This window comes from Podarcis tiliguerta (assembly GCF_965153285.1).
Source record: "Podarcis tiliguerta genome assembly, chromosome: 4".
Lineage (NCBI taxonomy): Eukaryota > Metazoa > Chordata > Lepidosauria > Squamata > Lacertidae > Podarcis > Podarcis tiliguerta.
This window is the reverse complement of record NC_139537.1, coordinates 80,282,403-80,307,689: the sequence shown is the minus strand read 5'-3', so window position 1 is coordinate 80,307,689 and position 25,287 is coordinate 80,282,403. Positions and strand designations below refer to the sequence as shown.

Genomic DNA, 25,287 nt, shown 5'->3' with positions numbered 1-25,287 from the left:
TTTGCTGTACACCATCCTGATATTTTGTATGAGGGGCAGGCTCTCTCTCTCTCTCTCTCTAATATTAAGTGTATTCTGCTGAGCTGAATGTTATATTTAATTACAACAGAAAATTAAAACATAATAAGATATATTCCACAAGGTTTAATCTTAGGCCAGCACAGGACAGCTGAAACGCTGTTGTCAAAGGACATATGGCTCTCTGGAGAAATAAAATAAAATAAAATGCCTCTCTCCTCAAAACATAGCTTTTAAAACTTCTTGAGTGCCACTAGGTGGCGATCACGTTCTTTATGCACAAAACAGAATCCATGCCAGTGTTTTAAGATAAATAGAATGGGGTTAATCATTATTCTTTTGGTGTTTGGGACTGATGCCCGAATTCTCCTTATGCACTACAAAATTATTTAGAAAAGTTTTCTTTTTTTAAAAAAACCAACCACCCTCAATGTGTTTTGAAAGTAGTAGGTTTTGGTTTTTTTGGAAATATTGAATTGCCCACAGCATGCTGAACCATATTCTACCATGGGTGTGGTGGGTGGTAAAGCAGCATTGCGTGAAATCTCTTACAATCACTAAACATTTTCACATAACAAACAGCATTGCCTTGAGAACAACCACCACGTTCTACTCTATATGGTAAAAAGGTCTTCTTTTAGAGAAAGGCCGGCAATACACACAGCCACCATAGTTCTGATAAGACATTTATGTTGCTTGGGTGCTAGCAAGAGAAGATACGAAAATTGTTCAGGATGAGCGAAGTTTCTGCCAGGCCTAATACTGAGAGTAATCATCACTGCCTAAGGAAACAGGGCTGAGGGATGCTTGCAGAAGCCATTTCTGCTATTGGCAGGACTCTTGCTGGTTCCCAATGCATCCCTAATATGTACTGTTGCTTTGTGGGGTTTGGGGCCAAAAAGCAGTATATAAATAAACTGTCTCATAGTATGCAATGATTCCCTGCACTGTCTGGGATGAGGGAAGACAAGAAAATAGAGGTTTCTTCTCTATATCACTTCTCAGAAGAGCAGGGGTTGGACTCGATGGCCCTTGTGGTCTCTTCCAACTCTATGATTCTATGATTCTATGATTCTATATCGTTATCACCACTGGGGACATTTTGTTTTCTTAAGCTTTCCATAACTTTTCTATTCCTACAAATTTCTTCAGTTCTCCATAGCTTTTCTATTCTTATAAACCCATATGTCATTTTACAAAACGAGACCCCACAGCTCAAAAACAGCTCCCCCACCTTCTCATACACATCAGGCTGTTTTTCTCCCAGATGCCCTATGGATGTCATGCCAGACCACAGTAGGGGATTAGCAGTGGTCCAAGATTTTGATGGGTGTGGGCAGGGGCACAGCCCTCTTCACTCGAGGCCCATATGTCTGGACAGCTGCTTTATCTTATATAGATCTGCCTGAGTGTTAAGATGCGCAGAGAAGGCCCTGCTGGCAGTTCTTCCACCACGAGAACCTTGCAGGGTGGGAGTTCAAGAGAGGGCTTTCTTGTGGTGGCCCCCCAAATCGTGGAATGCTCTCCGAGTCAAAGTACATCTGGCCCCCTGCTTTTCAACAGCGGGCTTCAACACATGCTTTTTGCCCAAGTCTTTTTGGTTCTTCTAAAACAAATTTATTTATTTGGTCTTTCAAATTAAAATTTTACAGAGAGATATCCAACATAAATCATAAAAAGAAGATTCCAAGGAATCTCCTGGACTTCCAGTCTCCCCTTTGTGGGTCACAAAAGACTTTTGGGAGTAGAGGATGAGATCTGAAGTTCCCTTGCCATACTGCTTTTGCTGGCAGTGGTTGTTATTTATAATTGGTTTTGATTGTTGGCTTTGCAATGCTAAACTCGGCAGAGTTTTATTCGTTGTCCCAAGCTGTGTGTAATGTACCCTGGCTGGGACACCTTGGTGAAAGGCAGGCTATACAGGCATATATGTATGTTATTTATTTCCTATAATAGTAGCTCCAAAGTGGACAATTTGTATTGGAGAATCAGCACAAACGGAAACAGTTAAATTCTCCCACGTACTGTGTCAGCAGTTTAAATTAGCCTCCCCACCAACTACTTTTGAAAAATGAATGAATAGATAGATAGATAGAGCAGGAGATGACTTCACCCTAGTTGCACAAAACTTTCCTCATTTGAACATCCTAGTGCAGGGGTCACCAACATTTTTGGACAGGTGGGCACAGGGATGGTGCTGGGTACCACTCACAAAATGGCTGCCACGTAAGAGGCATGCCATAACACAAAATGGCTGCTATGAAGGAGTATGGCATAGCACAACATTAGAGAAACAACCATCCTTATGTCCTGTTGGCCCTTATTATGGATCTCTCTCTCTCTCTCTCTCTCTTGAATACAGATGCACAGTTATGCTATTAACTGACTAATAACAATAGGAAACTTTCCTCAGTACCAGAAAAATATATACACAACTGTCATTTCACAGAAGTCTCTTATAAGGGACCTCCATATTTTGCTCCACAGCTTTCTTTCTAGGAGGACTAGAGACTTGCTTTTTTAAATAAAGGAAATGAAAGCTTGGAGACTGAGGCATCTACCCAGGGACACCACTGGAAGCCTCCATCGGCAGGTTGGAGGACCTCTGTGCTATGGTCTCCTATTTCACCTCTGAAACTTTCCAACATACCAACACCCCTTTTCTGAACTGTGGGGCAAGCACAACTGGGGCCACGCTTAGGCAATGTCTGTGACCGGAAACAGTTTTTGTACCGTTACCAAGAGTTACTTGCAAATGTTTTCCATGCTTCAGTCTCTGTGTCCACTTATATTTTACAGCAGCACCATCTCCAGGGCTTTTTTATTCGCAGCGATATTTTTGGCCATCTTGCTTCAGCGAGCATTCTTTTTAAAAGAAATTGTTATTTTGTCAGGCAGCTTGCAAATAATCCCAAAGTAAAAAACGACGGGAAAGTATCATGGCAGTTGATGGGGGGAGGTTCTTGTGTGGGTAAATAGTCAATACTCTCTCCCCCCCCCCTTTCCCTGGTGCTAATATCCCCTCATGCATCCACTGGCAGTTTAGAAAAGAAAATAATTCAGTGAACTGAAGAATTGTTCACACCTTTCATGCTGCACCATCTGGATTGTTCGCACAGAATAGCAAGGAATGCAAAATATGAGGGCATTTTCCCTCTAAATACTGTGCAGAGCGCATATGCTAGGTAGATGGAGAGAAAAGGCTTCAGTCCATAAATTGCTTATTTTGTACCACCTGCTACTTGGGAGGAAGGATTAAAAAAGGGAGGGGGGGACAGAGCAGGATAAGACGATACGCCAAAGTGCTTGCAATAAAGGGTTCTGTCAAGTGGGAGAAGGAGGGAGGAGATGAAGGCAAAAAGATGAAACCCAGAAAAGAAAGCAAACCTACTGCTGGTCTGCCACAGCAGAAGAACATGAGGAAGCTCATCAGCTTCTAGCCATTTTTTGGGGCTATAAACAAAGCTAAAGGGCTGCTGAGGGGATGAGGAGGGACTTGCAACAGTCCATGCAGGGTGAAATCTTCCTAGGACAGATTATTTAAATCAGCCTTTGGGGACCTGGTGCACCCCAGATGTTTTGGACTCCCATTTGATTTTCTACTTTCCTTGGGGAGAGTAAAATATGCTTGTTATTTGTTGGCTGGTTGTTGTTGTTGTTTCTTAAAGGCAAGCCGTGTCTATCACAGCACTCCATCTCCGAAAGAGATACTATGGAAGTTTGAGGTTTCGTAATTTTCCTCCACTTTGCACAAAGGACCCAGGATAATTTACGATGCTAATACATTCACCATTTCAACAGCAAAGTTAATTAAGAGCTCGAATATAAAAAGTGCACTTGTTTCACATTTCCATGTCACCGATATTATGGTTCCTCGTGATTTCTGGCCCTCTCCCAACCAAGCTAATTATGCCTAGAACAATACAATGCTGGCTCTTTTTCACACATCTAAGAAGAAGCAGAGGACTCTGCTAGAAACTTCCTTTTTTCCCTGACAAGTATCCTTGCTTAACAATTCTTCATAATTGCTATTGGCGATAGCTATGATCTCATGAACCTAATTACCCAGGAGAATAACAGTGCTTGCTGTTATTTTTAAAGATTCCACACACACACACATATATATATATATATATATATATAGTCTTTTCAATTACCATTTATTCAACAGGTTTGCTTTGATTAACCCCCTGGGCCCCTAACGACAGAACAGATCATATTTCAATATAGCAGTGTCCTTAAGATCTGATATCGGAGAGCACACCAGTTTTCAAAAAATCTCTAGCACTGTAATCACCATCACATTATATAGATTTCTTGGTGACCTTTGGGCTATGGAAGAAATTTGTCTGGTGTATGTGTACATATATGCCGTGATTAATGTACTAATTATCTAATCATATTTGAATGTCTGCATTAGCTATTGCAGTTATATTACTCATTGTATTCAAAAGTAAAATCTTTTAGCACAATATATCCAATTTAGAATTGATGACAATGGAAGCGTTTCTTTTCTGGGGTTATTATTATTATTATTATTATTAATCAGTTAAAGACCTTGTGAGAGACCGACTTATTTATTCAAATATAAGACGTGGGAACCAAGTGATTAATAGAATAAGCGAATGGGGGGGGGGGCGGCCCAATCAAAAGTAATTTAAGTCACTTTTAGTAGAATCCTAGGTGTTTTTACTCAAAAGGGAAGTCCGCTGTGTTCAATGGGGTTCACTCCCAGGAAATTGTTTTTAGGATTGTAGTCAAGAGGAACTTCTACTCTGTAAATCATACTGAAAAATGAGTGGTGCCATTCCTATTGCCCAGTCCAGGGGGTGGGTGTCAAGTGTGAGAATGTTTACCAGGATTCCAAGGAAAGCTGAGCACTTCAACAGTGAAATCACTTCCACATTCCAAGGAGTACCAAAAAATGTCAAGAACAATGAGTGATTTCTCTTTCCATGTTGTGCAACAGAATAAGGAGGTCCAAGAGCCCCTCTAATTTGAAACTGGAACTGCTTTTGCACAAATCCCATTCATTACAATGAAATTGTTCAAGATCCAGTTCTTGGTGGAATTGCTCAAGTAAAAATGTCCTGCATAGTTTCTCTGGAAAAAACCTGCAAGCTAAATTATACATATACCCACTTATTTTTAATTGAGCACACTGACATGGAGCCCGCCTGCAATGTAGGTTTAACCACATTGTCCTCACTATGTAATAGCTAAATAAATAATAGGTGCATTTTAACAGGTTACTGAAATGCTGGGCAGGGTTTATGTACACTGTACAAGTGAATTCATTCTACAAAACCACAACTCTGTAGAATGTCCTAGGTATAACTATTCCTTTAGAGTAATGGATATATTCATGCAAGTCACAACATTTTAGCATCGCCTGGGGGGGAAAATTACATTATTCAGGCTTATGATCTGGTGAAATAGACATGCACTCATATGTGCACATTTCATGAGCGATCTTCAGGAACTGAGCCTGAACACGTAAGGAAAAGATATATACAACATAAGGAAAAGATACATACCACAACATGGCAGCCCTGCACACTTGGTACATCTGCTTCACCCACAATCATTCTGTGTTGACAGGAAATTTCTGAAGGAAGCTTCTACATGCCTAGAGGCCTCATTCAGACATTTGCACAAAGGAATGTGACTCTTGGGGCTAGGAGAGAAGGTTTGTTACCCCTGCATTAGGTCATTTATTTCCCCCCAACATGGGACCATCGGACCCTCAGGTCAGCTCATGACAACACAAACAACAAACTAGCACACTATATATTTTTTTAAAACCCCCACCCCCACACACAAAGCCTTAAAACAGCAATAGATAGCTCTCCATCTCAGTCTCCTAACACTTACTGAAATACAAATGTGCTTGCCAGTTTCTAGAACTGGCTTAGAAAGCCTCTCTGGGGAAGAAAATCCAAATATGGAGTGTTCCCTATCCCTTGTCACCACCGATTTGACCTCAGATGCTGAAAGGGTTCTGAGCAGAGCTTCCTCTGAGAATCTTTGTGTGCAGCAGTCTGATAACAGGGGAGACATTTACAGAGGTAACTACAGTCAAGGCCATTTAGGACTTTAAAGGTTACGGAAAAGCAACATGCGATTACTGGCAATCATATGCATGGGAATGGTACTCGGGAGGGATGGAAGGAAGTGCCCTTTCCGTGGTGAGATGGGCAGAGGGAGGCCTGAGTTGCCTAGGCAACTAGCTCTCCAAAAACAAGGTCACAGGCGATAAACTATATCTGAAGATTCATCAGAATCCCATTTGTTTACGCTAACCAAGTCTCAGGAGCGCGTATTTCTCATTCGATTAGTTGATGACTAGTTTTAACAGAAGGGTCTGTGATAAATACATTTGGATTATATCTTTTAGAAGGTAGCATCAAGAATGGCCTTTCGACAGGGACGAGAAGACATCTTTTCACTTTGTACCAACGAAAAGCCCTGCTTAACATTTTGAAAGTGTTGACGCATTTTATATTAACAACACGCATCCGCCCATTGCGATGCAGAAGATTCCACATGTTGCTGAAATGTATGAAAATGTCTATGTAGATATGCAACCATCCTCATGAATTGGCTGAATGTATCTTCTAACGAGGATGGAGATGCACTGCTAGATGTGCAGAGCTAGAATGAAACCATTAGCTAGTCCTAATAAATGAATGACAGTTTAGAAACAAAACAACAACAATAATAAAAGCCAGTAGGAATTTATTTCTTTCAAAAGAAAAGAAGAAGAAACCAACAGTGTGTTGTTTTAAGCAAGCAAATGTGAGAGGTGCTTAATCTGCAGACATTTCTGTTCTTAAATTAGAGCAATACTAAAATATTGGAAAAATATGTTGAGCTTAAAATCAATGGGTGTAGTGATGGATGTCACTGTCAAACAGGAAACCTGAATACATATACAGAGCTTTGGGGAAACTCACGTAATTCACTGGTTTTTTATATATATCTGTCAGTCAAAGAGATTCAGTGACTACAGCCTAACTTTTTTACATGTCTGACAGAGCTAAGGTGATGTCTCCTATTGTATATAAAAAAGACCATTTATGCTAGATATGCAGATAGTTTGCAAAAAAGAAAAGAAAAAGAAGTTAGCCAACATATACCATTTCTGTCAAACTCTCTGACTGCAAGATAGACACACACACATAAATAAAATAGTAACAGCCTTCACTACAAATGGAATGGCGGGACAAATAATTGAAACTTATGCAGATAAACTTTTTGAAGTAGTTCATAGTCTCATATAAAGTACGAGCATTTTGCTTAAGGGACATCAGTTAAAAAAAATACACACTGAGGTCCTGTAGGAAGCAACAAATATATTCAAGGATCTTCTCCAATAATCTGTCAAGTTGCTGACAAACAACCAAAACACACTACATTAATGTGAAAGTTTTAAAGTGTGACCCATTAGGTCCATTACTATTTTTAAATAGCAGTCATTTGGTGCAAACTATGCATTTTTTCCATTAATTGTCACTTTCCCAAGAGAATTCTTACTTCTCCAATTTTAGAGAGAGGAAACTTTGCCAAAAAAACCCCAACCATTAATAATACCAATACTAATAACGATAATAATAATAATTTATTATTTATATGCCACCCATCTGACTGGGTTGCCCTTCAAACACAGTAAAACATCAAACATTTAAAAACTTCTCTATACAGGTCTTTTCAAGGCTTAAATATTTTAAATGTGGGGATCTTGGGTCTCTAGCGTTTGGCTAAAATGAGCAGATTTGTTTCTTGTGAAAATAACTTTTTAGAGCTTTAGCTGCTAAATCATAGAACATCAGTTTCTTCCCACTCTTGTAAGAATGTTTCTCATGCTCAGTTATATATAGGTTATCAAAACAATTTTGTAAAGACCAGAACTGATAGATTTACCAGTTGGCTGTTTCTTAAAAGAGAAAAGCCAATGCCTTTGGCAAGTGGTTTCTTGAAATCTGCCAGATAAAATGGGAAGAGCATTCCAAGTCCCAACATTCCTGATTTAAACCTCGCATTTAAGCTTGTCTCCTTTCAGTAGGAACACTTTTGATCTTTCAGAAATGCAAAATATTTCAGCACACCCAGGAGAGGAATTTTCCCATATCTACTCCAGGCAAATCTGAACTATGACTGTTCTTGGATGCAATTTCTACATTTGAAAAGTTAGCATCAACTTCTGACCTTTTATGTTTCTTCATCTATGCCTTTAAAGAACATTTTCTTGGGTAAGGAATCAAACAGTTCAATATGTCAGCACGGCTTAAGAAAAAGCTGTTGCATATAAATTTATCTGAATTACATTTTTAGTCAGTATGGAAAACAAGTTTCCTCAAACTACCATTCAGAATGTCTCAAAATAAATCCGCTCACTTAAGGAAAGACTCTAATATTGATTACTTGGCTTTTTATCTACAGGAAGATATCTGCTTGTTGATAAAAAGGAGTGTGAAAATGTGTCTCAAAATCAATGGAGCCTCCCCTAAAAGATCACAGCCCTGGTTCTTGAGAAAAAGCTGATGACTCTTAAGAGCAAAAATAGTTATAATAAAAATCAAAGTGAACTCCTGAAGGACCATCAATAAGCAACCTGCATGTATAGGAGACATCAAACTGTGTTCATGCTTTATTTCGGTCTCTCACTCTTTCTCTCTTTAAATTACAGCTAATAGCTTTATGCACTTGCCCAGCCGGAGCCTTAATAGACTGAAAAACTTCAATTAATCAAGGTAAACCCACAATTTCCACAAAGAGTCTCATTCACTAGTACTGAAAAGAAGAATTTGGAAGATAAATATAGGGCAGAGACATCAGAGGGGCTTGCTGTAACAAAGGTTGAGAGTCTGAGGGCATCCCTGCCAGAGTTCTGTGGCTTCTAGGGCTTAGTTGGAACCATAGCTAACCCATTTTGAACAGCAGGAATCAACTGTAGAACATATGAAATGGAACACTGGTCTGCATTGTAGCACATGTTCTAAAGGGTTGAAGCCCCTTCCAAGGATGGGGAACCTCTGGACCTCCAGATGTTGTTGGACAACAACATCCACCATCCCATTAGCAAAGATTTATCATACAGATGATAATTTATGTTGGAAATGTAGAGAAAAAGAAGGTACCTTTTATCATATGTGGTGGACGTGTCCCAAGGTGAAAGACTTCTGGGGAAAGATTTATAATGAGTTGAAGAAAACGTTGAAAAATACATTTATTAAGAAACCAGAAGGCCTTCTACTTGGAATAATAGGCCTGGAATTGCCCAAAAAGAATGTTAGATTGTTTTTATATGCCATTAGAGCGGCAAGACTAATAGCGAAAAACTGGAAATCCCAAGAAATACCAACAATAGAAGAATGGCAGATGAAGATGTTGGACTTTTTTGGAGCTGGCTGACCTGACTTTAAGAATCTGCGATCAGAAAGAGGAGGAGACTCAAGAAGATTGGAAGAAATTTAAAGAATATTTGGTAAATATTGTAATGTAAGATAATAGAAGTTACTTGGAAGTAACAAATAGGCTGAGGATTACAATAATAACGGGTTGTAAAACAATAAGGATTAGAATTAATAAAAGAGAAGAAGATAGTAATTAAATGGATTCAATTTCATTAGAATTAAAATTTTGGAGAACTGCTACAAGGGGATACAATGAAATTCAGATAGGGGGGATTTGAGGAAGTCAGTTAATGTGTTGGTCTCGTGTGGGGCACCAAGGAGAGCTTGGCTGTCTGGCTGGTGTACCGACCACCCAGCACACCTGCAGCCACCCTGTCAGACCTGCTGGAGGTGGTGGCGGGCTGGGCCTTGGAGTTCCCAAACCTACTAGTTTTGGGAGACTTCAACGTCCATGCCGATGCCACTCCCTCCTCACAGGCTCTGGACCTAGTGACTTCCATGGCAACACTAGGGCTCTCCCAGTTTGTTTTGGGCCCCACTCATCAAGCAGGCCACACGCTGGATCTGATCTTTGGGGCTGGCATAGATGTGATCATGCTCCCCGCTGTGGAAGTGCCATGGTCTGATCACTACGCTCTGAAAGCCAAGATTGACTTCCCGCTCCTCCCTGGCTCGGGTGGCGAACCTATTTGGGCTCGTCCGCGAAAACTGATGGATCCTGATAGATTCCGACAAGCCTTGCGAAACCCTGCTCCTCCTGGCGACTCATTAGATGACCTTGTTGAGGACTGGAATAACCGGCTCTTGGCAGCCATTGATGAGATTGCGTCTAAGCGCCCTCTGCGACCCCGTCGAAACCGGGCACCTTGGTTTACTGAGGAGCTCCGGAAAATGAAGCGGGATCTCAGACGGCTAGAGCAAGTATGGAGACGAACTCGTGACGGAGCCTCAAGAACATCTTATAGGACGCTTATGAAAGCCTATGAGATGGCTATGAAAGCTGCTAAGAAATCTTACTTTGCAGCTTCCATTGCATCCGCTAGCTCTCGCCCGGCACAACTTTTTAGAATAATTAGGTCAATAACGTCCTTAGGAGGACAACCAAATTTAAGCACAAATTCGACCCACAGCTGTGAGGCATTTGCAAGCTTTTTTGCGGAGAAAGTCCTGTTGCTCCGTCGTGACCTCCCTGCCAATTTAGATACAGTGACTGAACTGGAGGCCCCTCGACTGACTTCAGGTCCAGTGTTGGACCATTTCGATCGGATACTCCCTACTGATGTGGATAGATTCCTCCAAGTTAGTAGGCCCACCACCTGCCTCCTTGATCCGTGCCCGTCTTGGCTGATTAGGGAGTGTCCAGATGTTGCGCGGACCCCCCTGGTTGAAATTATCAATTTGTCCCTTGACACCGGGACAGTCCCAGGGGAACTGAAGGAAGCTGTGGTGTGTCCACTCTTAAAGAAAACTTCATTAGATCCCTTAGACCTATCCAATTACCGCCCAGTTTCAAATTTTCCATACCTGGGTAAGGTAATTGAGAGAGCGGTTGCTGAACAGCTTGGTAGGTTTCTGGAGGAAACATCGGCATTAGATCCATTTAAGTCCGGTTTTCGTCCTGGTTTTGGGACGGAGACGGCTCTGGTTGCCCTAACAGATGATCTCCGTAGACAACTAGATCGAGGCGGGTCAGGACTGCTGATCCTTTTAGATTTGTCAGCAGCCTTTGACATGGTCGATCATGATCTTCTGGACCACCGCCTCGCAGACGTGGGGATACAGGGCATAGCCCGTAACTGGTTGTGCTCTTTTATCTCTGGTCGGGGACAGAGGGTGGCACTAGGGAGGGAAATGTCATCGCGCCACTCCTTGGTGTGTGGAGTGCCGCAGGGCGCAATTCTCTCCCCGATGCTTTTTAACATCTTTATGCGCCCCCTTGCCCAGATTATCCGGAGCTTTGGGCTGGGCTGTCACCAATATGCTGATGACACTCAGCTCTATCTGCTGATGGATGGCCACACCGACTCGGCCCCGAACACACTGACCAGATGTTTGGAAGCTGTAGCTGGATGGTTTCGTGGGAGCTGATTGAAACTAAATCCTTCGAAGACAGAGGTCCTATGGCTAGGTCGGGATGGCATGGGGATGAGGGACCAACTCCCTTCTCTTGCGGGGGCCCAATTAGTGCCATTGCCTTCCGTTAAGAGTTTGGGTGTAATCCTTGACGCCTCCCTTTCCATGGAGGCGCAAGTTACAGCAACAGCCAAGGCGTCATTTTTCCACCTTCGCCGCATCAAGCAGTTGGTCCCTTACCTTTCCCGCCCCGACCTGGCCACAGTGATCCATACGACGGTCATCTCCAGGCTTGACTACTGTAATTCGCTCTACGCAGGGCTGCCCTTGAAGCTGTCCCAGAAACTCCAGCGGGTACAGAATGCTGCAGCGAGGCTCCTCACGGGGTCTCTGCCATGGGAGCATATTCACCCAGTGCTTTTCAAGCTGCACTGGCTCCCGGTGGAGTACAGGGTCAGATTTAAGGTGCTGCTTTTGACCTTTAAAGCCCTTCGCGGCCTAGGACCCTCGTACCTACGGGACCGCCTCTCCTGGTATGCCCCACGGAGAGTCTCAAGGTCCATAAATAACAACACCCTAGTGGTCCCAGGCCCTAAGGAAGTTAGATTGGCTTCAACCAGAGCCAGGGCCTTTTCAGCTCTGGCTCCGGTCTGGTGGAACGCTCTGCCTCATGAGACCAGGGCCCTGCAGGATCTGATTTCTTTCCGCAGGGCCTGTAAGACAGAGTTGTTCCGCCTGGCCTTTGGCTTGGAGCCAATTTGATTCCCTCCCTCCCTCTCTTTCTTTTTTCTTTTCCTTCTCCTCCTACAATGAGGCTACATTTTAATATTTTAATGTTCCATTATTTTAATGCTGTATTTTACTTTTGTTTTTAAGTTGTAATCATTCATCTTGCTTTTATTATTGCTTGTAAGCCGCTCTGAGCCTGGCTTTGGCTGGGGAGGGCGGGGTATAAATAAAAAATTATTATTATTATTATTATAGTTAACAATGAAAGTTAAATTAGGTACTGAAAGTAGTAACTGTTTTTATGTTTTTTCTTTTTAGTATTGTGTTTTTCATTTTTCTTTCTTTCATTCATTATGTATGTTTCATATTATGTATGTTTTATATCTGTATTGTTATTTGTTTCATTATAAATTTGGAAAATCAATAAAAAAAAAATTTGAAAAACAAAAACATCCATTATCCCTAACCCTGGGAGCTGTAATCTAACAATATATGAAGTCCCCCACCCTGTTTTCCAAGCTGCTATGTCTACCTAACAGAGAATTTGGAGAGAAAATTTCTATTCTGGGGGGTGATCCTTGAGGAAATGGAAATGTAACACACACTCCAGACCAGATCACTTTCCAAGCACGTCTGTTAACTTCATTAAGGCTGGCACTACAAAGGAAGTCCAGCCTGCTGGTTCATACCAGCTCCGATGTATAGGTTCTACATAACACAAGGGGAGCATATCCTCCCACAAACCAGAGGTGAAAATACAGACACATTTGTAAAATAATATTTTTTTTTTAAAAAAAAACTTAGATGTGAGGATTGCTGACCAAGAGGTTCTGCCCCAGTTGGTCATTATCTATATTCTTACATTTACTGCATGGTTGAGAACAACGGTGTATGCCCTTCCATTCTGATCACTGCCCTCTTCCCTATCCTGAATGCTGGCAAATATAATAATAATAATAATAATAATAATAATAATTATTTAGAAAGTAAAAGCAGGGGCAACAATGCATGTGGAGAAACTTGAGAAATACTTTTTGTTCTCTGCTGGTATAGGATAGTTACTAACAAAAGACATCCAAGAGTCAGTGAATTTAGATAAAACAGATGTGTCACAACTCAGCTTGCTGCTTTAATAAATAAATAAATAAATAAATAAGCTGACAAACTATGTCTTTCATTTTCATTACCTGCCTATGATAACTATACATTTAACTGATTGCACGCACTTTCCTACTAATTCTTCTCTGAGAAAGGCATTATAAAAGTTTGCCACCTTTCTTGTGGAAATGCTTTTTTTGCTTGAATTGACTTTCATCCTGGTGTTTTCTTGTTTTATTTAATGTTTATTTATGATTACTGTATCATGTCCGGGCTCAGGGCTTTTCCCCCCAGCCAGAACTCACCTCTCAGGTGGGCGCCATTGCCACTCTAAGAGAACGAGGGAGGCCCTTACGCAATGTTTCTTGAATTGACAGTATTCTTAGGTTCATTAATTTATCATTCAGAGTTCTAAATTCCACTAGCATATTCGGACCTCTGTGAGATTTTTAGTACTAATGATCGTAAAATCTGTTTTGTCCAACCCTGATCTGGAAAACAGGAAGAGGGGATGTATGGAAAATTAAAATGGCAGTCTTAACCACACGACCTGCGCATTTACAGTCATTCACATCCCTGGAAGCACCCCTTTGTTCCAGAACCTATAATCCAGTCAAGGCACAGCAAATGCAGTGCTCAAAAACACATAACTCTTAATTAATTTCCTGATTATGGGGCAATTTTGTTTGTTTTGTTTTTTGTCCAGAGCAGCACTTTCCAGGCATTCTCTCTCTTCATCTTCATTAAGGCTGATGGCTCTAATGAGCTTTCATTTCTTCTCGTTTGTGTGCCTGCTTGTATGTTTCCCCCCTGATTGTGGTAATTTACCCTCTTTAAAAAGTTGTCTGCTCTCCTGATGAGCTTTCTGCAATACCAGGAAGCAGATATGGTCACGGCCAAGCATATACTTGTCTCACCTTTCCAAAGAAATTAGACAAAAACTAGTTGCTGCTCTAACTATGGACTTCCCAGGGTACATCATAAAAGAGTCCTGGATGGGCTGTGCCCAACGCAGGAAAAACAACAGACATTACAGTGTCAAAGGGTTAAACGTAATTGAGAAAAGAATGTGATTCAGAAAGATGTCCTAAACCTGAGACAGACCGGGTTGGGTGGGGGGAGGTTGTTTCTCATTTTTCCAATCCTACGTTCAGTTCTCTACATTAGTTTGTGATGTTTTTTAAAAGCACTTACAAAAATTGACCAGCATTTTAGCATGAAGTTCTGTTAATGTACACATGTGTGTATGAAATAAACATGTGTACACATGTGTGTATGAATAAACATTTTTGCTAAGCAACTTCCCACAGTAGAATGCATTTTTGTATGTCATTTTCACAAATATATGCAGCAACACTTTGCATAAATGAATATACCGATCAAGATGGACCTATGATCTGACTTGATACAAGACAGCTTCTTATGTTTCTATGAAATGTTGCAAAGGGCAGTGGAAATCTAGACTGCAAATTATCATTAGACTGGCTGAACAACTTATATTTCTTCCTGGGAGAAACTAATTATCTCTCGCATTTAAGTACTGTTAACAACTAAGCCATCATATCACTGGCTAAAATACATTCTTTTGCAGGATAGCGATGACTGAATGTATTCCCCGTTCCTCTTTTCAGCTGAGAAATTAGGGATGAGGCTGTCAGTCCTGGAAGATCTGCATTCTACCTTGCTGGCCTTTTTCACCTGCCCTGACTGACTCCAGCTACAAAAGCTGAGGCTGCTGAACAGACTCTCGGGCTGCAGCATTGCTGGGCAAGGGGGAAGCTGCTGCTGTTATTGATACTACTTTTGTGCATCTTCATTTTTACATCTTATACTGATAAATGTGGAAATTGTTCCATTATGGTTGTGTGCTTTTTGATTTGTTATGTATGTAATTAGGTAAACCTTTTAATGTTATAAGCCTACTTGAGTATGATTAACTATGGAAAAGTGGCATATGAATTAGATGATGATGATGATGTGATTTTAAAAAATCACCCAGACTGTGATAAGTCCACCTCTGAGCAGATTAGGATGCACAGACTCCTCATTTGCACCTGGGCACCTTTTTTAATAATAATAATAATAATAATAATAATAATAATAATAATAATTGTACCCCGCCCATCTGGTTTCTGTGATGAGTATTCTTGATTTGTGCAATACCTAATTCCAGTTGTGACACTGCTGGCTTAATAAATAGGTAAAGGTAAAGGGACCCCTGACCATTAGGTCCAGTCATGACCGACTCTGGGGTTGCAGCGCTCATCTCACTTTATTGGCCGAGGGAGCCGGCGTATAGCTTCCAGGTCATGTGGCCAGCATGACTAAGCCGCTTCTGGAGAACCAGAGCAGCACACGGGAACGCCGTTTACCTTCCTGCTGGAGCGGTACCTATTTATCTACTTGCACTTTGACGTGCTTTCGAACTGCTAGGTTGGCAGGAGCAGGGACCGAGCAATGGGAGCTCACCCCATTGCGGGGATTAAAACCACGACCTTCTGATCGGCAAGTCCTAGGCTCTGTGGTTTAACCCACAGTGCCACCCGCGTCCCTGGCTTAATAAATAGATAGCTACAAATACCTTACCAAGGTGTTCTGACAAGGAGTCATTTATTTTATGAGCAGTGACAAAGGAAGGTAACTTTTTAAATTAAAAAACAACAACAAACCACAAAAAATCAGGATATACAATCAGCATTTTTGTTTGTGCTCATCTGCAGAAGGGGCTGAGTTACACAGCTCAGACAATACAGCAAACAGAAATGGCTTGTCTCAGCATTCTTTGGATTAAATGTACTCAATCAAGCCTACAGACAAGTCTATTAGACGCAGCAGAGCTATTACAGTGCGTGTAAAACATTTATTTTATTGGTGTATGTTGGAATAGATGTTTCTAAATAAGGCTCTGTACAATGTATGGTTGTGCATTACTCTGGATTAAGAATAGGTCTTTGGAACCATTAATCCAGAGTAATGCATTTTTCAAAATTTCATCTGTGTTGCGAAATTCATTCTCTGCACACGCCTATTATTTCCCAATCATTTACACTGAAATAAACATTCATGCAGAATTCTGCTGCTTGGCTGCAACCAGGAGATCCGCTCTCTATCTTTAAATCGATGGATGGATGGAAGCGGGAAAACAAAGTAGTCAGTTTCTCACCTGCACCCCATCCCTTTTGAAATCCAGGTGTAGGAAGAGTAAAACAGTTAGGGCAAAAGAGGAACAGACAAAAGATGGTGGGGCTGCTTCATCTCCTTGTTCATTGGTCAATTTAAAACTAAGCAAACTAACCTCTAGTATGCAGCCTGGCAACCTTAATTTTATGATCAAAGTCCTTTCATGACCAGACTTCCTCATATTAAAGGTCTGATTACAAACAAGGAGACAGGAAATGAGACAAACTTGGAAAGCAGCATATTCCAGCTGAGATTCTATTATTTATCCGGTGAGAGTCAATACCAAATGGTCTGGAATGCCAATGGAATTTCTGTTCCACTGAATCCTGTTTAACAGCTGTAGAGTTTTCTTTTGACTGTCACTACAAGGCAGCTGTACTAATCTATTCACATTAGTTTCACCTGACTGCCTTGTTTAATGTAGGCATCAGCTAATTTGGGATCAACATGGCAATCAATTAAAATTCTGGGGTATGCTCTGAAATTTCCCAACTTTCCCAACTCCCCAAATTTTCATATTTGCTGAAACATTTTGCTTTATTTGGGGTAGTACCCCTTCATACAGTACAATAAGCCTGTTTACAAAAATTACCTTTTAATAATAATTTTAAAAAACCTACGTTTGCTCACTAAGTACTCAACTTAAAATAAAAGAATGGATAGCTGTTACAGCTGCTGTGCCAAAACTAAGGTGCTCTATAGAGTGAGAACATCTCTACTGAATTAAATTATGTACTTAGAAGCTTTAATGATTGGTTATAATCATTTAAAATGGAAGGATGGGGAACGTGGATGCTGTTCTGGGTTAACTTTGCCTGTTATAAAAATGGGCCAATGAACGGGGGTTTTTTTGAGGGTGGGGGGAGGAATGGAGAGATGCTTCTATGAATCTCCAGGGACCCAGGAAAATGCAGAGAAGACAAGTACAGTTTTACTAAAATAACTTTAGTATCAGGGAGTTCCTACAAGGGAGGCCGATGAAAATCTTTTGTGGCTGCTTGATCAGCCATGTGTACGGAAAAAGAGTGTTAAGTAAAACCTGCGCTGAAGTTGGTCCAGGTACGTTAGAAGTGATAGGGAAGAAATGGAATGGACTTCTAAACAATACCCTAGTCTTCTGATACAGATCCAAGCTGCAGAGAATCAGAAACAAGCCCAATGTACCACATTATTTCGGCACTGCATTGTCTTCTTTCCCTCAAACAGTACATAGGAACACCTCATTTTACACTCAAACAATTCTGTGAAATTGTTGTGTCTTCTCCAAAGCCACTAAGCAGGTTCCATGGCTGCACAGAACTTTGCCCACACCTCCAAGTTCTACCAACATTTCAGTGGCTATGTATCAAATACTTATTTTTAATATAACTGTTTCTAGAAACCTCATGTTATGTTTCTAAAGTACACAGTACAGGTACCTGCTAAGACAAATGAAGTAGCCTTCATGTATGCATAGATTTCTCTGTTTCCTACACAAGAGTTGTAAGAATTGACAAAAAATACTGATTCTTAAACATCTTTGCAACATCCCTCCCAAAGCAACACCAACTGAAATCAATGCTCAACCTTAAATAATGACAGTTTGTCGCTGCGATGGCTTAGTACTTTTGATTTTGTTCTCATCACCTCTAATTTAATATGTGGTTAAACTGTTGTTGTTGTTTGTCAATCTAACCCAGGATAGCATTTGTATTAGTCCTTCCCACCTCAGATAATAATATTTAAATCAACCATGTCAATGAAAATTTGATTATCAATCCCATTATGTATGTATCATCAGTGCAAAGAATTTCTGAGCAGGAAGACTGCTAAGAAGGAATGAAATTCTAGTTTTCATAGGTCAACACACTGCCATCACACCTTACTGGCTCTATCACAGAATTAAAGAGCAGGAAGAGATATTGGAAGTCAACTAGCCAACATCTTGCTCAATGCAGGATGCAACTATAGCATCCCTAGCAGAAGTCCAGCTTCTACTTAGGCACCTCTAGCAAAGAAGAGCCCACAAGCTTTGTAAGCTGTCAGACAGCTCTTACTGTTAGGGAGCCTCTCTTTTCTGAAATCTGATTCCCTATCACTACCATTGGTTCTAGTCCTGCCTTCTGGAGCAACACAGAACCAGTCTACTCCATCCTCCATGCAACAAGCCTTCACATTTTTGAAGATGGCAGTTCTTCTCAATCTTCTCTTGTCCAGGTGAAACATACTTTAGCTATTTCAACCCGTTCTGCATAGAACTTGGTTCCCAAACCCTTCACTACCCTGGCTGACTTCCTCTGGACACTATCTTGTGTTTTGTGTTTGCCTCTGTCCATTATACCTTACAGGCTCTCTATGAAAACACACATTTCAAAGCACCTGTTTCAAGTAACTTTGCCCACTACTCCCATCCTTCTTAACTCATCCAAAAGTTAGTGACAAAATTGGGGGTTTCAATTGTTCCTCCGCAAAATTTGCAGCAATGATTTTAAGTTGTCATAGGTAGTGTTCTTCCAGAATGTCTGTGGAAGCTGATGAACAGTATTTCCATAATTAATTCAGTAATCCACAGGACATCCTGTAAAGAAGTCAGGAAAGGAAGGTACTTTGGTTCAACATCAGGAGAGAAAATATATGCTAGGCATTTAAACTTGTACTTATGGGGATTTCCCCCAAAAAATCATACATGCAATTTAATATTCCCAATAATTTGGGAACCGGCGATTTTTTAAAAAAGGATGTTTGTAGTTTATGACTAGCTAAAAGGATTCTGGGGCTAAAATGCCAAAAATGTTGGGGACAGTCATGTTTTCAGGGTACCCCGCAATCAGGGTGCCATCACAGATAAGGCTCTATCCCATGTGACCTCCTGATGAATTTTCTCCTGTGATAGGGCACTGAAAAGAGGTCTGGACCTGAGGATCTTAGAAAGCTGAAAAAGGGAGAGTCACGCGTTCAGTTATTTGAGTCCCAGATTATTGCATTTCCATTGCTGTACCTGTGGCCCACATTATCTATGCAATTTCAGCTTAGTAATGTCCCAAATGCTGAATCAATGGGGCACTTTCTGGAGCCATATAAGCTGCACAAAGTATCACAAGGACCTCATGTGATGTTTAAATTCAGACATTATCTGTATGTGATATGAGGCGTGACCAAGGAGGAAAGGCAACCACACACAACAAAGTAATGCATGAGCAAGGCCTCTTCTGAACCACATTGAGGAAGAACATGTTTAAGAACAAGCAGCCACATAAAAGAATTTGTCACGTCATAATACAAGCAAGCAGCCCTTAAGAGACTACTGGTGTCCTTGAAACTGACTCTATTTTAGATAGTCTATAAAATGAAGGGGGATGTAATAAATTAAGTATAATTAAGAGTCTGTATCAATGTAATAAAATACACCACAGGGTAGAATATTGGAGAAGAAAAATTAAAGACAGATAGTTGAGGCAAAGCTGAGGTATTCACTTGTAAAACAGGAGATATTAAAGCTATGACAGGATTATATGAATAGTTCTTTATCTTATCCCAAGTGTAAATCAAAGTCCCAAACCTTCAGACATTTTCCAGTCACAAATGAAACAAAAAAACAAGCCCATGCTGGATTCATCAATCTGAATGACACACTTTACAGGCTGCAAACAAGTGATTAAATAAATCAGCATGGGGTTGGCTGAGTTGAAGTGCAGTATAGACATGAAGACGTTTAGGCCTTAGAATAATGCTGAGGAATACGAAGAGAAAAAGCACAAAGTTGTGTGATGCTCAGTGGCGTAGCGTGGGGGGTGCAGGGGGGGCCGGCCGCACCGGGCGCAACATCTGGGGGGGCGCGCGCTCACACTCCACTCGCAGCTGTCTGCCCCTACCTGGCTCACTCACTCTCTCTCACTGCAGTGCTGGCTGTGCGAATCCGATCCGAGCCGCCACCCACTGTAGAGGGGAGGGTGCCAGGCGTGCGGTGCGGTGCGGAGAGAGAGCGAGGGACTATCTGGGGGAGGGACAGTGCAGTGGGGGGGGGGGGGGCGCAAATTACTTGCCTTGCCCCGGGTGCTGACAACCCACGCTACGCCACTGGTGATGCTCCCACACCGTTAGGGGGTGCAAATTACTTGTCTTGCCCCGGGTGCTGACAACCCACGCTACGCCACTGGTGATGCTCCCACACCGTACCACCTCCTTTATCTTTACTGCGTCAGACTCCGGAATATTTATAGTTGGTGAATCCGATTCAGTGGTGAGGAAACAAGGGTAGTATCCCATGCTGCCATTCCACTTGCGCAACAGAGTTTCTTCCTCCTATCCTTGGAATCATAGAATTGTAGAGTTGGAAGGGATCCCAAGAGTATGCCCATGAAATGCAGGAATCTCAGCTAAATGGTCATCCAACCTCTACATAAAAATCTTCAAGGAATGAAAGTCTGCAACCTCCTGGGGGAGACCATTCCAATCGTCAAACAGCTCTTAGCGTCAGAAAGCTTTTTCTGGGTGTTTAGTTGGAATCTCCTTTCTTGGTTGGTTTGAGTCCTACCCTCCAGAGCAGGATAAAACAAGCTGTTCCTTCTTCCTTCCCCTGCATCTTCCCCATGCATCCTCATAATCTGCTCCAGAGGGTTGGGGGGCTCTCCGGAGCTGATTTGGAGGGGCACAGGGAGCAGATGGGAAAGTTTCCATACTGATTTCTCAAGTAGCGTCTGGCCGAGATACAGAGCTCCTGGGGCATCTCCTTCCTTCCCTCTCATTTGAGTTTGTATCATAAACATGCTTTGGAATCTTTACACAGCCGAAATGTTATGCCATACTTTGAGGTGCATACTGCCTAGTTGGACATCTTCCTATGAATGGCTGTAATCGGCCATCAGTTGTAACATATATTTTTTCCATAGCATGAAGCATTATGAAAAGGTCTTAGTAAACATATCACACACAAGTTGCAAAGCGGGCAAGCTTGTCTTCCTCTTCAGTGCTGAAGAGGATCATCAGATCAGAATCTTTTGAAGGCCAGTGACACTATGCCCCAGAAGTGTTGAGGGCATAGCAGCACATTTTGCAAATATCTTTCCATGAACGGAGGAAAATACAAAAGTCCTTTTTTACTTTGAAATCTGGCCACCGGCCAAGGTTGAGGGTGCAGGCTGCTTGCAAACAGAGTGACCCCAAAAGCTGAACTGCTACGCTTTGCACAAAATGATAGCTACAAAGGGGCAGGCGTGGGAGAGGATAGTTCTGCTAGGTCACAAAAAAATGTTTTGAAAATTCTGGTTTATGAAGGAATATTATAAACCTGTGGGGTAGTAATAATAATAATAATAATAGTAGTAGTAGTAGTAGTAGTAGTTGTTGTTGTTGTCATTTATACCCCACTATCTGGCTGGGGTGGGACGCGGGTGGCGCTGTGGGTAAAACCTCAGTGACTAGGACTTGCTGATCGCATGGTCGGCGGGTCGAATCCCCGCGGTGGGGTGCGCTCCCGTTGCTCGGTCCCAGCGCCTGCCAACCTAGCAGTTCGAAAGAACCCCCGGGTGCAAGTAGATAAATAGGGACCGCTTACCAGCGGGAAGGTAAACGGCGTTTCCGTGTGCTGTGCTGGCTCGCCAGAGCGGCTTCGTCACGCTGGCCATGTGACCCGGAAGTGTCTGCGGACAGCGCTGGCTCCCGGCCTCTAGAGTGAGATGAGCGCACAACCCTAGAGTCTGTCAAGACTGGCCCATACCGGCAGGGGTACCTTTACCTTTATCTGGCTGGGGTACTATTGATCCCTAGTAAAATTTGATGTAAAGGAACATGAATAATTTGTCTCTCATGAAATTAGATAAAATACTTATTTTTCAACCCTTCCCCCCCCACAAATGTTGTCAGAAAAGCATCATCAAATATTATGAGCAAATAATAAGTTTAAATAGCACTTGGTGGGAACACTTCAATCTCTAACACCTCAAGGCCTTGCAGTCAGAGAAGACACACTGCAGCTCATCTGAATGTACAGATGTGTACATCTGTAAAGGAGGGGAAAACAACCCCAGAAACATTCTTCAGAATCTAACACCAAACGCTCTGAGTGCCTTTGTCAGTAAACCTTTAGGGAGGAAAGCTACTTTAACAATCCCACAGTTCTGCCAAATCTACATATGTTGAATTATGTTCTGTGATATATCTGAGGAAAACAGGCTTCAAAAAGAAATCAGCAAATACAGGATTAAGGAATATAGTCCACTGGGTTGTGATTACTTGTATTAGCTAAACCCAGCTCTGCAGTTGTACAGACTTCATCTGCCCACAATGCTAAGCCAAACCATGGCTAAGTGTAAATGAGCACATGTCCTGCTAGACAGTTGTGGCCATTTCACTCCTCCCTGCTCCTGTTACTCTGCCAAACCATGGCTTAGTGTTAGGTGCAAACCCAGGCTCAGGCTTTGTTTCTCCCAAACAAACCATATATGGTAAACCAAGAATATTCTTGATCACAGCTTGGTTTGGTTGGAGTGAGTAAAGCCATGAGCCCAAGTTCCCATGTGATGCCAAAACATGGTTAGGCTCCTAGTAGTAAAGCAGAGGAGGAGCAAAGCTGCCATGATTTTCTAAACATGCAGCAGCATGTTTCTCCATTCATGCAAAGATAGAAGAAGAAGAAGAGTTTGGATTTGATATCCTGCTTTATCACTACCCAAAGGCGTCTCAAAGCAGCTAACATTCTCCTTTCCCTTCCTCCCCCACAACAAACACTCTGTGAGGTGAGTGGGGCTGAGAGACTTCAGAGAAGTGTGACTAGCCCAAGGTCACCCAGCAACTGCATGTGGAGGAGCGGAGACGCGAACCCGGTTCACCAGATTACGAGTCTACTGCTCTTAACCACTACACCACACCAGCTCTCTCCAAAGCTAAAGTTTCACTTAGCGCTATATTCGAACCAGCATGTAGCTACATTGAAAATGTAATCAGATGGTCATGCTCACCTGACCTATCCCTTTTATTTCCTGTCTGAGTTGCTTTTCATGTCCTCTGTAATCTACTGGTATTTGAATCACCTGCTGAAAACTCTGAAATCTATGCAAATGCAGTCACATACTTAATGTACGAGGGCATCTTTCTGAGAAGTTAGCTCCATAATGCACGCAGTCATCAAAATTATTGAGCTAAACTAGACTCGATAATAATACACCAAAGGGCAGAGAAGGGAAGGGAGATGAGATGAAATACGATCTGAAATATTAGGGCACCTGTCACATGTCAGTTATTCGTTTATTAAAGAGACTCTCTGTAGAAAAAGCAAGACTTTTCAAAGGGAAAAGGAGCTCAGATCAAAAACCAAAGCAAAAAAAGTAAGAACTTTACATACCCCAAGTCTGATTATCCAAACCACACACATGCAAGCAAACAAAAAGGCTGCTTCTATATGAAGTGCATACTGAGCAATCATCTCGATTTGTTTTCAAAAAATTGCTGAGGTTATACAATGTCACTGTCAAATGGTTGTTATGCTGCATTTCCCACGGTAGTTTTCTGTCACTTTTTTTTAGCGCAGTGTCTGATTTTTAAAAAAGATTTGCTGCATCCTATTTTGCTATACAGTGGTACCTCGGGTTACAAACACTTCGGGTTATGCGTTTTCAGGTTGCGGACTGCGGGAAACCTGGAAGGACCAGAAAGGGTAACTTCCAGGTTTCGCCACTCGCACATGCGCAGAAGCATTAAATTGTGCTTCACGCATGTGCAGAAGCGCTAAATCGCGCTTTGCACATGCACAGACGCAGCGCTGCACGTTATGAACGCTGCGGGTTGCGGACGTGCCTCCGTCACGGATTACGTCCGCAAGCCGAGGTTCCACTGTAGTCATATTATTATTGTTTTGCAGTGTACCTGCTTTCTTTGCTTTTGGTTATGAAGGTGCAACCCTACTGCACCTACCAGCATCTACCTGAATGTATGAAATGTATGAAAAATTTGCACGAAAGAGTAACACTCCAGAAGTGCCACGAGAGAGGCAGGTGGGTCTTCTTTACACTGTGTGTTTCCCCACCAACCTACTGACATCTGCATGTGAATGTTCTAACCATATGGACTTTTGTTTATGCACATGAATTTGTGCTTACGTGCGCTTTAAGGGTAATTTCTCGTACCACCTTTTCATTGCTGAACTTTCATGCTTGCGAAAGTAACACAAGCAAGTCAAACCTTTTAAATTAAAGGGCCAAACCATAACGTGACATCCCCAAGCTACAGCTCTGTATCTTTCCTACTTTCAGGGCAAGGAAGTAGCTGGGAGGATAGGAGTGGCTTTAGTAGAAAGGGGCTAGAGGAGAAAATGTTAAGAAGCCAGCCCCCTTCCAGACTTGAACAAATTGCTGCACTTTGTCAGAGAAAACTGCATGCGACTGAGGTCACAGAGGGTGTCACCCTTAGCATATCTGGACATGAATAGCATTAGATGGATTGCAGAGACAATACTCCTAAAGCAATCTCCAACTGGAGGAAGAGTGCAAAAGATCTATCAAAGACAAGGACAGTCACCACATCAACAGCCCTTCGCCCTACACATTCACAAACTGTCTACTGCAAGTTCCTCCTAGATGATTTACAAGAATCTAAAAATAGGCTTTGATAATAGATTTTAATCAGATAAACAGACCTATCTCATTAAAGCCACTGTAGCCCAGCTCTTGCCTGCTTAACCCTAGTTCTTCAAGGTCCAAGCATTCAAATCCTGGAGGGCACTGGTAACCTTCTTCGGATGGTTTTGAACAGTGTGTATCCGGAATTGCTAGATTATTCCAGGTTATGTTTCTGTTGACAT

The 25,287-nt window shown here is 41.9% G+C and overlaps 1 protein-coding gene across 9 annotated transcripts in view; it reads right to left on the bottom strand.

Annotated features, from left to right (window-relative positions):
• Positions 1 to 25,287, bottom strand: part of NALCN (sodium leak channel, non-selective) — a 193,958-nt gene that overhangs the window by 130,377 nt on the left and 38,294 nt on the right. For 5 of the 9 annotated variants that reach the window (XR_014510429.1, XM_083437568.1, XM_083437570.1 and 2 more), the window contains one exon: positions 25,123 to 25,277. The exons of 1 other annotated variant lie outside the window; for it this stretch is intronic. Coding sequence is in view for 5 of the 8 variants with exons in the window: in XM_083437568.1 (XP_083293694.1) it covers positions 25,123 to 25,277 (155 nt within the window). In the remaining 3 variants the exon portion in view is untranslated. Of the gene's footprint in view, positions 1 to 2,751; positions 2,849 to 3,405; positions 4,079 to 25,122; positions 25,278 to 25,287 lie in introns of those variants that run through there. 3 more of the 9 variants (XM_083437573.1, XM_083437572.1, XM_083437574.1) reach the window with 3 other exon arrangements.